The sequence below is a fragment of the Octodon degus genome, unplaced genomic scaffold, assembly GCF_000260255.1.
Source record: "Octodon degus isolate 3935 unplaced genomic scaffold, OctDeg1.0 scaffold00002, whole genome shotgun sequence".
NCBI lineage: Eukaryota > Metazoa > Chordata > Mammalia > Rodentia > Octodontidae > Octodon > Octodon degus.
Window position 1 is genome coordinate 5045252 of NW_004524578.1, and position 16073 is coordinate 5061324.

At 47.8% G+C, this 16073-nt stretch overlaps 1 protein-coding gene across 3 annotated transcripts in view; it reads left to right on the top strand.

Moving 5' to 3' along the window:
* Positions 1-16073, top strand: part of Adamts17 (ADAM metallopeptidase with thrombospondin type 1 motif 17) — a 356834-nt gene that overhangs the window by 11014 nt on the left and 329747 nt on the right. For all 3 annotated transcript variants that reach the window (XM_023709886.1, XM_004623253.2, XM_023709894.1), the window contains exon 3: positions 405-570. In XM_023709886.1, the coding sequence (XP_023565654.1) occupies positions 405-570 (166 nt within the window). The remainder of the gene's footprint in view (positions 1-404; positions 571-16073) is intronic.

Sequence of the window (16073 nt, forward strand, 5' to 3'; positions counted from 1 at the left end):
GGACGTTAAGTTTTATTACAATAATCTTGGGGTTGCTTCTCAAACGGACCTTTAAGAAGATTATTTTATTGTTAATTTTGAAATGACATCTAAAAATTGATAATGAAGTAGTGCATCATTCCTGGAAGCAGACCTGGGAAATGGATAGTTGTATAAACCTCTGCACCCGACCCCTATATTGGCATCCTTCCCAAAACCCCAACTTCACTGTCAGTGGGGTATTTTTAAGGCTCAGTCTTAGGGATGGATAAACCAGAGCAATAGGAAAAAGGAGGGCAGGGTCTCAAATAGGAAAAACCATGCCACAGTGAGGTGGCCTTGCTGCCCTCAGGCTCCTGGGGCCAGGCGCGGGTGTGAACGAGGATAGCTGACTGACGGCCTGTTTGCGTCTCCTTTCTGGGCAGGTGGGCCTCATCCAGCTTGGGCAGGAGCAGGTGTTGATCCAACCCCTCAACAATTCCGGAGGCCCATTCAGTGGACGAGAGCATCTGGTCAGGCGCAAATGGTCCCTGAAACCCAGCCCACCTGCCGACACCCAGGTCCCTGGGCAGCTCTGCGAGGTGCTGACAGGTGAGTCTGGACAATAGGATGCCTGGAGGGGGCGCGCACACTCACAGCTGGTCTTTAGTGTGACCCCAAGGGTGCTGAAATCTCATGCATGAAGACATACTTTATCACATACAATCGTGTGTCACTTCCTGGAAACATGTTCTGAGAAGAGTTTCCTCAGGACCAGAACAGCTTGCCAGTGGGGCACAGCCAGTTCACGTTTAAAGGTGATTTTAGTTCTCAGCTTCGGGCAAGAACCTTGGGCTCTTGGATTTTGCACTTCTGTTTGGGCAGCCTGTGAGTTCTCAGGTGTGTAAGAACACTTCATGGTGCTGGGTAGCCTCTAACGGATAACCTGCAGTTTAGTGGGGATTTCTGGAGATCGTGGGAGCCCTGGCTGACCTGTGGGGTTACGATTTGGCAGTTGAGAGTTATTTATGTATGAAAATGCAAGGTCTTGGGCTGGTATTCTAGTGGCCTTGGAAATAAATTGATGTGACTGCACTTTAGAAGAACTAGGAAATTTGTAAACATGTCTTGCTGCGCCCTCGGCCGTGGCTGTTTGTCACGCTGCTTTTCCCGATGTTCATGTGGCAGGGGGATTGGAGGTGATCCTTCGGGGTGAAGGCCCACTCTAAAGCCTTGGAGGGATAAATGGAGAGAGCATTCCTCAAGCCTTGAGGGTTTCCCCCATCCTCCTGTGCCCTTGCAAGTAGGGAAGACAGATAATGGCATAAAAATCACTAGTGACTCAAAAGACAAACTGCGGCACAGACTTGCTAGTAACTAAAACCTATCCTCTCATAGGAAGCTAGAGTTTGGGTCAGTCTGATGGTTTGTTGTGAGGGGCACTTTGCTGTCCGAGTGCTATTGTAACATTAGCCATTTGCCTTATCTCGGTCAGTCTCTGGATTGGATTTTTAAAAACGTTTTGTTTTATAATAAATGCCTGTCAGTCCCTTGTCTGTGTGTCCTCTGCAGCTGCTCTGAGCACATTGCCTCAGAGGTACTGTGGTCCTTTGAAGGTGGTGGTGCTTGGGTCTGGGGAACCTCTGCCGGCTGCTCAGCCCAGCTCCCCACTTCCGAGATCAAACCCTTTCATTGGACTGGGGCGCAGACCGGGCATCTGGTGCAGTAGAAGGCTTTCAGGTGGTTGTAATGTTCCACTGGCTTTGGGAACCAGTGCAGCAAGACCTATTGAGCAGGAGCACTAACACCTGTAGACCGTGGGAGGCGCACTTTCTCGGGAGGACTCCTGTAAGTCCGGCTGCGCAGGGAAGCAAGGGCACATGCATTTTATTCTGAATCTCAACCGGAGCCAGCACTCATCAGCTGCTGGTTCGTGACTAGAAGCCCTGTGCATTTGGGGGTGAGATAATGGAATATTTGTCTGATGACCTGTTTCCGTCCTCTTTAGGGCAGGGACGGCAGGAATTGCTGACACAATGACAAATGGTGCTTGTGTTTGCATTTTTGTACCTTAGATTGGTTTGGGGGCACTGTTTTGATAGACTGCTTAGTCTTCAATGAGGGAAATAAAGAGAACACCACCAGGGTGGGGTGAAGGCAAACGAAACCAGGTTGAAACAAGAGCAGCCATGCGGGGCTGTAGAGAGACATTTTTCAGTGTGTCTCAAAAGTATTTCTTCTTCCCTTGCTCCAGAGCTCACATTAACTTGCTGGTGCGCTAGTGTGTAATTAAGGCGGTGCAGGAGCCTAAACAAGACAGCCACAAGAAGTTTGCTTTTCTTCTGGTCCTTTTCATTTTGCATGAAATATGCAGTAAACTTTGTCTTCTGCTGAGAAAGATACTGGGCCGTTTAGTAGGCTTAGCTGACAAACACTCAGGTCCTATCTAGTTTGGATTAGCTTTCAAATTTTTGTAGTTTAAAAACCGGGGAAATTAAATTACTGGGACACCATCAACATACATTCTTGATGCTTTCTAGAAAGCTTAATCAGATTAACCCAAGGTTTCCCTTGGGAACGTGTTCTTTGTGGCTGGCCATGGCGGCTGTGGGTTTCTGTGTGGCCGCTTAATGACCTTGTCTTACCCCGACCCCAGGACAGTAGCTCAGGCTCAAGCGGCCAAGGGTGAAGCTGAAAACTCCCTTTCTTCCCTGAAGCCCGTTTGCCTGAGAGCTGAGCCAGGTGAACCGCCAGCTGTGCTGTGTCCAGCAGGCAGAGAGCAACGATGCGGTTCAGGCCGACTGGTGGGAACTGCAGCCTTCCTTGGGGAAACCTGGGCTGGTATTTCTGGGAGACGTCAGAGGCTCCTCGTAAGGGGACAGGCTAATCCAATTCTCTTTTTGCTCCTTATTTTTAGGACCATATAAACTGATTCACAAAATAAAACTCCAGGTTGGAACAGTGTGACAATGCAGTCTGTAAAGGTTTTTTTTTTTCTTTTTGGTGACAGCATGAGTTTGTTGTTGTTATTTTGTTTTTTTGGCTATTCTAAATCACAAAAAAATCGTACTTTGGAAATGCTGAAATGTCCCTTGAGATTCAAGTGGTTGCTTTGACATCCGAACTTTTGTCTGTTTGTTTTTTTTTTTTGTTTTCTTTTTTTTGAGGTACTGGGGATTGAACCCAAGACCCTGCGCTTGCCAAACAAGCGCTTATTCTACTGAGCTATCTCCTCGGCCCATGTTTTCTCTGCTCAATTCAACTAGGAATGTTCTGTGGCCCTTTACATGGCCTTGAGTACCAGTTTGAATCTGCTCTCTTTGGTGCTGGATGCTGCATGTGGCTAATAGAAGGACAGGATGAAATGCAAGAGTCACGTCATAAAGCATTTTCAAAATAATCCCAGAATGCTTGGTGTGTCTGTGAGCTCAGCAGAGCACAGATCTGTTCAAACCAGTGGGGCCTGTGAAGCACTGGTGCCTACTGTGTAGTTCAAATTCCATTGTGATTGGTTTTAAAAACTGTTTTGTAGTATTGTGTAGTTCACTTAGGGTATTGCAAAGGTCATTTCAGCTTGTATTTAGAAAATTGTGTGTTGCCGATTTATGCCTAAGTTTGCATGTGTAAGTATATGTTTGTACTCAGAAATGCATAGTTGGGGAGGACTTGTGCTTTATATCAGCTAAGATTGGTCAGCTTGGAAATGACAGAAATCAAACTGGTGAAACATTAGGGATGCCACCAACATATGGAGAGTAGTGTGATGTAGCTCTGGAGTGGAGCAGGAGTGACTTCAGGGAAGGGGCCACCACTGCAGCTTTTGCAGTCCTCTGTGCGACAGCTTTGTCTTCAGTTGCCACCGCTTGAGGTGCCAAGGAGGCAGGTAGATGGGGGGCTAAGCTCTTGAGATCAGTGGGGCCTTGGGGAGGGGTGGCTCGGATTGTAGGGCACTGCATTCAGACGTCACGGGGCAGGATCCGTTTGCTGCTTCCAAAGAGCACAGGTGCCCGTCCCCACCTGCCGTCCATCTCTGTCCCAACAGCCTGCAGGCCACTGCGCATGTGGTGTGTCGGGGGAGGAGGGTAGTATTGTGCCACCTGCCCCACCACCCAGCCTGCCGCCAGGAGTGGATGTTCCTCATTTCACCGGCAGCAGGGCCGAGCTGAGCCCTTGGGCACCAGCCCTTGGCTGCTGGTCTGTGTACCGTTCTTGGTTTCTCTTTCTCTAAACTTGTTTGAGCCCTTAACTCTCCAGTAAGCATGAAAACCAAGCTACACACGTACGTGCGGAGCCTGAGATCAAAGCCTTCACAGCACTGCTTCCTTTGAGGCGGCGAGGGGTGTCAGTTCCAAGACGTTCCTTGCTGTGTACGTGGCCAGGTTCCCTGTGTGGCTTCCTGCGGTCTTCCCTCTGTGTCCGTCTCCAGGTCCAGATCTCATTTACCTGCGCCCAGGGCCAAGTGTGCCAGCTTCTGAGAACACCAGTCACACTGGATTAGAGCCTGTCCTGTGACCTCATTTTAACTGAATTACTTCTAGAACAACTTCCTGAAGATGCAATCAAGTTCCTCCACAGGGGAGTTAGGATACATGAATCTGGGCACAAGACCTAGCTCAGGCCATACCAGCTTCTGATTTTGCATCTGTCGCGCCGAGCAGAGGACCCTCCTCTCGTGTGCTTCTCTGTGCCGCTGCTGAGGAAGGCAGCGTGGGAGGGCTGGTGGCACCGCTTCTGGCCTCACTGGGGCCATGTTCAAGGAACTTCCACAAAGGCCTCGAAGGTAAAGAACTGTGGAGGAAATGAGAAGGGCGCTGTCTCTCAGGGCAGGCAGAGTGGTGGGCTCGTCATTTTTCTCTTGAACACGTGAGGTGCTGGGCTGCCTCAGGCAAGGGAGAAAGGACCAAGCCTCTTTGAGCTTGTTGCTTCCTTTGCCCTGGGAATCACCTTCTGCTTGGAGTTGTGTATTAAATGAGATGGCACACACTGCCCATTTTGCAGCTAATAAGTATTAGTTATGGGGCCAGCCGAATAGCTCAGCAGATGAAAGTGCCTGCAAGCAGGCTCAGGGGCCCGGGGTTCAATCCCTGGGCCTGCAGTGCTGGCCCCGCCTCTGGGCCATGCTGAGATAGCAATTGAGACTGAGCATGGTGGCGCACGCCTGGAATCCCAGCTCTTAGGAAGCTGTAAACAGGCGGATCACTACAGGTCCTATCTAGTAGTGAGACCCTGAACACCCTGTAGACCCTCCCTAAAATACTAAAATAAAATAAAATAAAATAAGTATTAGCTATTGGTGTAACGTCTCATAACAGCTCTTGGATGTCCACTCTACATGATCAAAGGGATTGTCTCAGTGCCTGGTTCTAGATTCGCTGGGAGAGGAAGGGGTCCTTCTGAGCTCTGAGCAGGGGCTGGAGGTTCTCGTCATCATCGCTGCTTCTGCCTTTTCTTCCTCGTGAGTAAATCCACAGCAGAATCGAGGAAGCTTAGCATGGCTAGACTGGAAATTACTGGACAGGTCAGCTGCTTGACCTTTTCCTCTCATGGCCCCTCTGGTCCTGGTGTGCACGACCCTGGGTGGTCGCTGTCTGCAGGGAACATACAGTGTGGCCAGGAAGGTAGGCAGTAAAGAGGCAGACAGATGTAGCAGGTGTGAAGTTACTGTTAGCCGTGGGCAGCCAGCCACAGAACAGAGCCCAGAAGCCATGTGCTTGGCATTCAGAGCAAGCCACAGCAGCTTCCAAACTTTCTTCTTGTTTTAGAGGACATGCACATGTACAGCTGTGACTGACTTTACCGCCCCTCTTCGTTATCCCAGGAGAGTCCCCATAGTGAAGCGGATGTAAAACATCTTACCATATTTTTATACCTTTTGTACACAGTCATTAGCTGGCTATTTTTTGGATTTTTATTTTTTAGTTTACATAAATGGTTTCATGCCACATCTATCACTCACATCGATGCTTTCTAGATTTGTTCATGTTAATAAATAGAAGTCTAGTTCTTTGATTTTAACTGTAGGGCTTTGCCTATTTTATTAATTTTTTCAAATAACTAGCTTTGGTTTATTTTTCTCCCTTACTGCTTTTTGTTTTCCATTTCCTTCCTTAATTTTCTTTTTGTTGCTGTTCTATTTTTTCTGTTTTATTTTTCTATTTTTGGTGTTATTGTGATTATTATTTTTAGATTGGATCTTGCTATGTTCTCTAGCTGGTGTCCAAACTTCTGGGCCTGAGGATCTTTCTGCCTCAACCTCCTAAGTAGATGGGATTACTATTCAGGCATGTGCCACCATACCTGGTCTAATTGTTTTTATTTAATATTATTTTACTGCTGGAGACATGGCTCAGTGGTCTAAGTGCTTGCCTGGCAAGCTCAAGGACTCAAGTTCAATCCCAGGTACCACATACTGTGCCAGCCTCAGAACCCTGGGTGCACCATGCCTGCCCCAGAATCGTGCATGGTGGTATATACCTGTAATCCCAGTGCTGGGGAAGCCCAGACAGGAGGATCACTGAGTCTGAATTGCATAGTGAGACCCTGTATCAAATAAATAAAGCTACAAAAATATTTATCATTTAAAAAATGTTCTCTATATTTAGTCCTATTGTTTTTTCCCTAATTTTTTTTTTTTTTTTTTTTTTTGGCGGAACCCGGGATTGAACTCAGGCCCTTGTACTTGCCAGGGAAGCGCTTATTCCACTGAGCCATCTCCCTGGCCCCCCCCCAAATTCTTGAGTAGAATAGCTAGCTCACTAAAATTTATTCTTTCATTTTATATAAACGTGTGTGTGTGTGTGTGTGTGTGTGTGTGTGTATTTATTTATGGCTATGCATTTCCTTGTAGGTATATTTTTAGCTGACATATTTCAAATTGTTAATGTTCTCCAAGTTGCATAGTAGTGCTTTTTTTTTTGTTGTTGTTGTTTTCCTAGAGAGGCAGTACAATATAGAAGCTGTAAAATTAGAGATTGGTTTACTGGGTTTAAAATAATGCCTTTACCACCCATCAGTATGAGTTACTGTGTGATTTATTCCACCCTTTTAAAATGCCTCAGGGTATTTACTTATAGAAGAGTGATGATAGCTGTCTATACTTTGTATAGTTATTTGAGTATTAGTAAATTCAATTCATGTGAGCACAGTCATGGGTGGCAGTGTGGCACAAGGTAGTGCTCCATTTTTCCTTGTGCTAGAAACTGAAATATCATTTTTCAGCATATGGGTTATTTTGCCATTTAAATGATTTATAACTGCATGTATGGTGATTGGAGCATATGGCCCATACTCCATTTCCATTGGGTTCTTTTTCACAATTTCAGTTTTCTCTGCTGAGATTTCTTGTATTTCATCCATTCGGAACACATTTTTCTCTAAGTCCTTGTGCGTGGTGAGAACAGTTGATTTCATATTCTTTTCTGGTGGCCTAATACTTCGGTCGTTTTGGGCCTTGGCTCAATTGATTGCCTTTTTTCTTAAAAATGGGTCACATCTTCCTGGTTCTTCCTCTGTCAAGTAAGTTTGGGTTATGTTCTGGGTGTTGTAAATAAGACACGGTGGAGATTCTGGATTCCTTCCCTCTGAAAAGTACTTAGGTAGAACTTAATTGTGTTAAACTCAAATTGGCTACAAAATTTGCATCTTGAGAGGTAGCTCAAGTCTTGTTCAGTTATTATAGCATCAGCTGCAGTCTGTTCTGCGTAGGAATTATCCATAATGTAAGTAGGATTTGAGCTTTTCATTATTTTATGTTTGCTGTCCTTTCCACTCAATGCTTTATCTATCCTTTATCAATTTGTGTATTTTTAGCACAATTACTTGAAGTCCTTTTCAAGTGATTTCCCCTTCTGAATTTCTTGAGGTTGCTGATCCTTCTATTTCTGATATTTTCTCACTGATCACCCCCATGGTGCTAACAACAGGCCCTCACCCTTTGGGCCAATATTTGGGCCTCTTACTTGCTGAGTTGTTGAGGCTGCAGATCCCTCACGTGCTGTTGGAGGGGTGAAATTTCTCCTTATTTCTAGTCTGTAGAGATTTCCCTCTGTACTTTGCACTTGGTGAAAGTGTTGTCTTAGCCCAACTGGATTGCTATAGCGAAATGCTGTAAGCCAAGCGTCTTATAAACACAGAAATGTCTCCCGCTCCTGGAGGTTGGGCCGTACAAGATCAAGGTATGGGCGGGTGTGGAGTATGGCGAGGGCCTGTTCCCCGTGCTTAGCCCCTGGTGCTCTGTCTTCTGCACACGGCACAAGGGCTGAGGGAGCACGCCTGAGCCTCTTTTGTCAGGACCCTCACGGTCGCCGCTCATGGCTGTTACCTCCTAAGAGCGTCCTGCTGGGGGTTAAGTTTCGTTGGGTGAATTTGGCAGGGGACACAAATATTTAGATCATAGTAGGTATTAGAACACTCTGGGGACCTTTTGTGTGATACATTCTGCATCTGAGGCTTGGTGGTCGTCTGATGATGTCCATGAGTTACTCAGGAAGGCTGCTCCTCACCACCCTTTACCCTCCAGACTCGAGCGTATGAGGAGCACCGTAGAACCTCATCACCCAAGGCAGCTTCGCCTGTGCCGTGACCCCTCACCTCACTTTAAGGAAGCGCCTTCTCTTCCACCTGGTGCAAATGGTCTGGGCCTTACGAGTGCAGGACTCTCAAAACAGCACCTCGGTTGCTGCTGAAAAGCACGCTAAGTCCCAAGGGTGCCATTAAGTAGTTTCAGAGTGTCTGTGTGGCCCCAGCCTCCTGGCAGGGCTGTATGCATGGGGCCCGCTTTGGGGCTCCACCCTTCATGGGGCGCCTTCCAGCCTCTCAGCTACTACCAGGCTCTCCCCATGCTTGGAAGGTCCCCCTGTCCCGCTCTGCTCTTGTAGCCTCAGCCCCAGTCCCTGACCTCAAGGGCACTGTCTGACCCAATGAGATTCTTCTGAGAACTCAGGCCTGAGACATTAAAACCAAGGGTGGCAGCTGTGTGGTGACAACGTCCACGCTCCAACAGTAGAGGGCCAAGGAAGGCCGTCTTGTCACGGTACCACAGCAGGAAGCCCACATGGCCCCTCAGTTACCAGTCGCTCGTTGTCTCTTTTGCTTGCCCAGAGTCCAAGCGCTGTGTTCTCTCTCAGTGGGGGCTGAAGAAGATATACTGTGGTCCTCACATCAGGTGAACTTGAGTTGGGTCCCGTGGACAAGGGTGGCCCTCAGCACTCTGTCCTCATGTGGTGCTGCAGCGATTTAGCTGTGTGTCCGCAGCCTGCCTGTAGGCGCAGGAGCCCCTGTGAGTAGAGGTCTAAGAGAGGCTCTCTAGATGACCATAGGGCCCCTCAGACCTCCTACTGCTTGGGAGTGCTTGGAAGTCCCCAGGTGGACATTGCTTGGGCTTCAGCATCTTCCCAGGAAAGCTCCGAGGCAGGGCAGCTTTGCATCGCAGGTGCCAGCAACCATCGCTTCTGCATTTGCTGTTGCCATCCAGGCTTAATTTTCACAAGCTCTGAGGAGAATCTCTAATCCTGTGATTTGTTTTATCTGAACCCCATGTTCATCCAAGCCCTTTGATTCTATTTTTCTTTCTTAGACAAATGACTGAGGAAATCTTTCGGATTTTCTTTGGAGGTATTTGGGCAGGTGGAAGATGCTTGTGAATAATCTTTTGGGAAGAAATAAAATCAGCACTGAATTATATCACTCTATAAAATCATTTTTGCTGTTATTGTTCCCTGAGGCTTTATGACTGTGTGCCACTGGATCTTGTTGTGTACTGAGAAGTGGACACTGCCCATTGCCACCAGTGCAGCTGGCAGAGAACACAGTGGTGACGGGTCTAGGCAGCCCTGGCACTGTGCTGCTAGAGTATGGAGGGGCCATCACCGAGGCAGCGAGTTTCTCTTGTGCCTGTGTTTCTTCATCTATAGAAGAGAGTAAATAGTTTTTGAAGGACTTTTACTTCACCAGCTTTCTGGGGTTTACAAGGGCCAACGCCAGGACACTTTCAGCAAGTATGAGTATCACTGAAACCCAAGGTAGACAGTAATATCCAAATAGAAATGATCATCTCCCAGTGGCGAAGGTCTGTAAGGCGGACTCATTACAGTCCAACCTGAGATGTGGACTTGGGTGCAGGTGATGAATGTGGGGCTGAGGGGGGTCCAAGAAAGTAGTGGGGAGAGACAGGGAAGAGGAAAATCTATGGAATCTGTAGGAAATCCAATGGCGGCTGTGCGTGCGTGCACACATGTGTGTGTGTGTGTGTGTATCTGCGCATGCTGTTGCTACTGGTACAAAGGCATGGATCAGATGAAAACCCAGAAGGCTCCTAGAGCCCTGCATCTAGGGTAGTTGCTTGCATTATTAGACACCTATGATCTAATATCTATATCTATATCTATCTGCGATAACCAACTGAGGAAGGGTTGACTTGGGCTAGCAGTTTTAGAAGTTTCGGTGTGTGATTACTTGGCTGCATTGCCTTTGAGCCTGTGGCAAGGCTGCGTGTCATGGTGGGAACCTGTGGCAGAGCAGAACCGCTCATCTCACAGTGCCAAGCAAGGAGGGCTCTGGTCCCAGTCTCTTTTAACGCTACACCCCCAGGAACCTCACTTACTTCTGGCGGGCCCCACCTCTCAATGGTTCTCCCGCCTCCCAAAGCACCACACTGGGGATCTGGCCTTTCTCAGGAGCCTTTGACGCACACTCCAGATGCCAAGTGATGGCGAGGCGCTCGAGTCTTGTCCGCTGGCTCGTGGGCTGCCCTTGTGCAGACATGCACGAGAGCCTGCCCAGAGGGGAAGGCCATGGTCAAGTGCCAGAAGAGGAGTGCCTTCAGCAGCCATGGAGTCAGGTCATGACGGGATGTCGGGGAAGGTTGCCATCTGGGAAGCCCATCTCTGCTCAGCCCAGGATGCATAGCCACTTACCAGCGTTAATGAGTTGCTAAAGCTTGTTACCTCCCAATAAACCCTATGCATTCAGATTAAAAAAATACCTGCAGGAATAATCTGCAGTTAATCTATGTTGTACTTTCTTTTCAAAACTTCAGTCCTTTAGCAGGGATAGTTTAGGGGTCTCTGGTAGGATGGATGTTCAAGCATTCTCAAGGCCTAGCAGGGGCCATCACCCTCTCCCCCAGAGGATCCACCTATGTGCCTGTGCTCCCTCTGAGACAGGCCCTGGGTTCTGGGCAGATCCCCGGACAGTAAGAAATGGGATGATCCAGGGCTGGGGAAGCATTGACAAGAGTCTTTATGGACATGCAAATTATAACCATGCGCTCTTATGCTTTCAATGATTGTGTGTTGATTGAGTTTGCTCAAAACTGCCTGCATCTGTTCTATTTTAGACCTCTATACTTGTGTCTTAGTTACTTTTCACTCATTGCTGGGACAAATATCCCACACTCAAAATGAAGGAAGGAAAGGTTTATTTAGCTCACAGTTACTGGAGGGAGCGTTCAGTCCATATTCCGCTGGCTCCAAGGCAAATGGCAGGAGTTCATGTGTCGTCTGAAAACAATGAAGATCAGGAGGAGGAGCAGCAGCTGTGGCGCCCATCAAGCCTCTCTCTTCCTTCTATGCTGACTGCCGGAGCTCTTCCAAAGTTCTTCCAAAGTAGAGCAGCCACAAAGATCAAGCTCCTCCAAAGACTGGGACTTCTCCACGCAAACTGGGGCAGGGCGGCAGGAGGCCTTTCTCAGTTCCTGGGTCCTACCCACCTGCAGGGCTAGGCCCTCACACTGAGAACGGCATGTCAACTAACACAACTTGTAATGGAAGTACAGAGGTCTGTACTTCCATTACATCTTCTCATGGAAGGCAGTAATTCATCTGCTCACCCAGTGTTTATTGGTGCTTCCCTGCATGTTCAGTTCTGCAGAGGCGCTAAGGATCCAACAAGAGACAAAGGTGCCCATTCTCCAGAGAGGACATCCCAGTGTGATCACACCGACCCAAGGCTGATTAGATGTGTCCTAGGGAACGGGGTCCACAATCGCCGTCACCCCTCCTTCCCGCTGCCAGCCTGGCAAGGAAGGACTTTCTGATTCCTACAGTGTTTGCTGAAAATGTGGAGGCAGAGAGGAGACTGGGTGAGAATTCGGCCACCAGGCTGACAGCTGGGACTACCCTGGGAAGCAGTGGTGTGCAGAGGCGGGGGCGTTCTGTGTGCTCAGTGCTTTTCTGTGCATGAGGTCCATACCTGGTGCTAGGCAGAAGTCCCGCTCTGCACACAGCTGCGGCCCCGCACCTCCAGCACCCTTTTGCAGTGAGACTTGGTGTCCCTCCTGGAGGCTGCCCAATTGTGCTTACACCAGCCTGCGGTTTGTTCTCTCTGCCATTTCCCAGCTCTCAGGCACGTTTGTCCGCAGGGCTTCCTTGCACTCTGTCCCTGTTGCAGTCCTTGGCGTGTGAGACGCTTCGTCCTGGGGTGCTGCTGGTGGTTCCCACTCTCGCCAGCTGTGGTCTGTCTCTGCTGCACTGTTCCTGGCTCTCAAGGGATCCTTACGTCTGGTTTCAGCTTCCCCCTTGGGGATCGCTTGTCCCGTCATGGTGGGCTCCAGGTCCACAGCTCTCTAGAATCGGGTGTTTTGGAATCAAATCTTGTCTAGTGAGTCCTGCCTCACCAGCCCCGTATCCAGTGTTCTTACCCAATTATTTCCAGTCACTGAGACTCAAACGGTGCTCTTTCCATCTTCTTCCTTTTGTCCCCTTTACTTGTATTTTCCCCCTACTTTCTGCTTGCCTCTTAGCTAAGATAGCTGCAGAGAGCTTTGGTGTGCGTGTTACCCACATTAACATTTTCCTGATGACCCTCCTGGGAAGTCATTTGCAGGCATCCTGGCTCTTTATCAGTGCATACTCTGTACTTTACTAACCATGGGGGACCAGCTGGGGATGTGTAACGGTGACTCAGCATTTGTGTTTAAGCTTTTCTGGTGCTCCCAGTAATGTCTTTTATAGTTTTCTTTTCTTAGTGTGGAATTCAGTCTAGAATTCCATATTGCCTTCAGTTTGCACTTTGCTACAGTTTTCTCCAATCTAGTTCTGGTCCTTGTTCCCTGTCCATTAAAAAAAAAAAAAAAAAAAATACAACCAGTAGTATAAATGAGGTATCTTGTAGGATGTCTCCACATTTTCTTTTTTTTTTTTAAATTTATTTATTTGGTACAGGGTCTCCCTACACAGCTTGGACTCATAGTGATCCTCCTGTCTTTGCCTCCCCAGCGCTGGGATTACAGGCACGCATGCCTGGTTTTGGTGGCTGGCATGGCATGCAGTACCAGGGATTGAACCTGGGTCCTTGTGTGCTTGCCAGGCAGGCACTTAAACCACCGAGCTATCTCCCCAGCCTCACCATCTTTCCTTTTTCTGGTGCTTTTTCATGACCTGACTTAGGTTATGCAGTTCTAGAAGGAAAGCAATGGAAGTGATCTTGCAATCTTAGTGTATATTTAAATTTTTTTTTTGTTAGTATATGTTTGCCAGACATACCGCCTTCATCTTGGGGAGCTGATATGAAGGCTTACTACACCTTAGTGATTTTTACTTCTCTTTCCTCTCCCTGCCCCAGATCTCCTTCCCGCTCCAACAGAGTTCCTCCCCTGACTCCTGTCTCGGTGGGGAGGTGCACAGTGTGTGTGTGTCCTGCTATTGCGAATGTCAATATTTATTTCTTGGTTAAGGTTCTGTTTGTCAGCTAATGCACTCTACAGTTATTATCTTTCCATATATAATTAGCGAGTAATTTGTGGGGATACTTTGAGACCATGTAAATATTTTGCTCTTCATCAGACACTCACTGTTTTTGGCATCTCGTGATTCGCTTGGCAGACTCGCTTATTGCTCCATGGCTTCAAAATGCTGGTTTTGTCATTCCCGTGATTCTTCCATATTTTTAGTAGTTGGTCTCCTGCAAGGAGTGCTTACCTTTCTCTTGCATTTATTTATTTTTAATTTTTGGGAACTTATTGATTCTTATTTGATTCCTTGAGTATCATTTATATTAATTGTGATGCTCCAACTGCCTCAGACTTGACTAGTGTGAGTGTAATTTTTAAAATCAGACATGGATATTGAGTTTTGCAAAGGCTTGTAGAGCACTGTGGTGATACGCATGTGTTCTTCCTTCTTAAATATATTAGTATAGTATGTTATGTTAATAGTTTGACATTATACTAACGTAAACTCCTGGGCTAAATCCAGTTGATTGTGGTGTACCATTTCCTTATTGCATTGCATTTGCTATTCTTTTTTAGGTTTTTTTTTTTTTGCTATTTCTTAATATCCATATTGTATGATATTTCATGTGTGTGTACATACGTGTGTGCACACACACGCGCACATGCGCTGTCATTCTGAGTATAGTATTAATGTAGCACTAGCATTGTGGAATCATTATTTTATTTTCAGTGCTCTGGAGCAATTTATGACTCACCCAGGCTGTCTGGTCTGTGAAGGTTTGGAACAATCCCCAGTGGGACCATCTTGGCGTCGTGCTTTTTTGTGACTATAGTTCCTTTGTAATTTTCTCTATTTCTTCTGTTAAAATTGGCCTGCTTGAGCTTTGTGCTGCTTGTGGGCTCAATTTGGGTTAATTGTATTTTCCTAGCAACTTTCCAATAAAAGTATATAAAGATACCATTTACTTAATATATTTAATACTGTCATTATTAATGTGGTACAAACCAGATACAAATTCCTAGGTCATGGGGCCTTCAGGATAGAAGAGCTCTATGATGGCTTAGGGAATGACTTTGTGGTCTGTCTTTTCACTGCCCTTGACATCCATCTCGTTTTGGGGAAGCCCAGCTTGGACATCACCTCCTCCAGCGAGTTCGCTCTGCTGCCTGCATCTTGGTGTCCTGAGTCTCAAAGAGCTTTGTCTCTTCTGAGTATCACGCTTATGCTCACCTGCTGTCTGCTGTATTCAGTGAGTCCGCAGCACTCTGTCTGGAAGGCAGGGCTCAGGCTACTGTTATTGCCGCTGTAACCAATTAGCACACACTTAGTGACCTAAACTGACACCAGTATATTGCCTTCCAGTTCCAGAGGTCAGGAGGCTGAAGTCAGTTTCACCAGGCCACGCTCCACGTGTTAGCAGCCCTTTGTTCCCTCTGGGGGTTCCAGGGGAGAACTCAGTTCCTTGCCTTCTCTGCCTCTGGCGGCCACCTCCATTCCTTGGCTCGCGGGCACTACCCAACGTCAAAGCCAGCAGAGTCTTTCTCACGATCTGTCACCCGGACAGTTTCGTAACTGGGGCCAGCCAGGTAACCCAGGCTAACATTTGCCTTTCAGAGTCCCGAATCACATCTCCAGAGCCTCTCCCCAAGACAGTTCATGTTCTCATAGCTCTTGGGGAGTAGATGTGGGCATCTTCGGGGCGCCTACTGCGACCCCTAACTACATCTTGTTTCTGCTAGTCTAAGCACTGCAGTCCTAACGTTTAATTTTCTTTTTTCCTTTTGCACTTATCTACTGGACATGTGAGACTACAAAAATAGCACTGTAGGAGAAGCACACTGGGTCTCTTTGTAAACATTTGTGGTAATCGACTGAGAAAGAAATGCTAAATCTCCCAGAATCGAAACAAGAAAAAGATGCCCTGCCACTCTTTTGCATGTGTGTCTGAGCCCTTTTTCCCACATGTACTTCCACCAAGCAGAGGAGCTAGACACAGAGCAGTGCTGTCTCTCCCCAGTTTCCCGCCGGACTCTTACGCAATGTGTGCCCGCCCCACTTCAGTAACTCAAAGCAGAGGAGCTTCCAGCTTAAATAGGAAAATCTGCCTCGAGCTGCAGACGGATCAAGAATGCATAGTTTATTATTTAAAGTGCATGCTGGCTGGGGCTGTCCAGGTGGCACAGGGGAGCTCCTGGCAGCCCTATGGACCCTGAGCCTGGAGGAGGGGCTGTGCCCCCAGAAGGCGCTGACCAGGCGGTTGAGTGGGCATGGCCTGGGGTGCCGGCCGGTGTTCCAGGAGGCTGTGGGCTGGAGATCACGGTCCCTGCCAGCTCCTGCAGCAGTGTCTGAGTTTTGAATCAGCAGCCCTCTTGTTCCCTCCAAGGGCGAGGGTGAGGAGAACACGTGCCTGTGTGGAGGAGGGGACGCCCGCTTCCCTCGCACCTG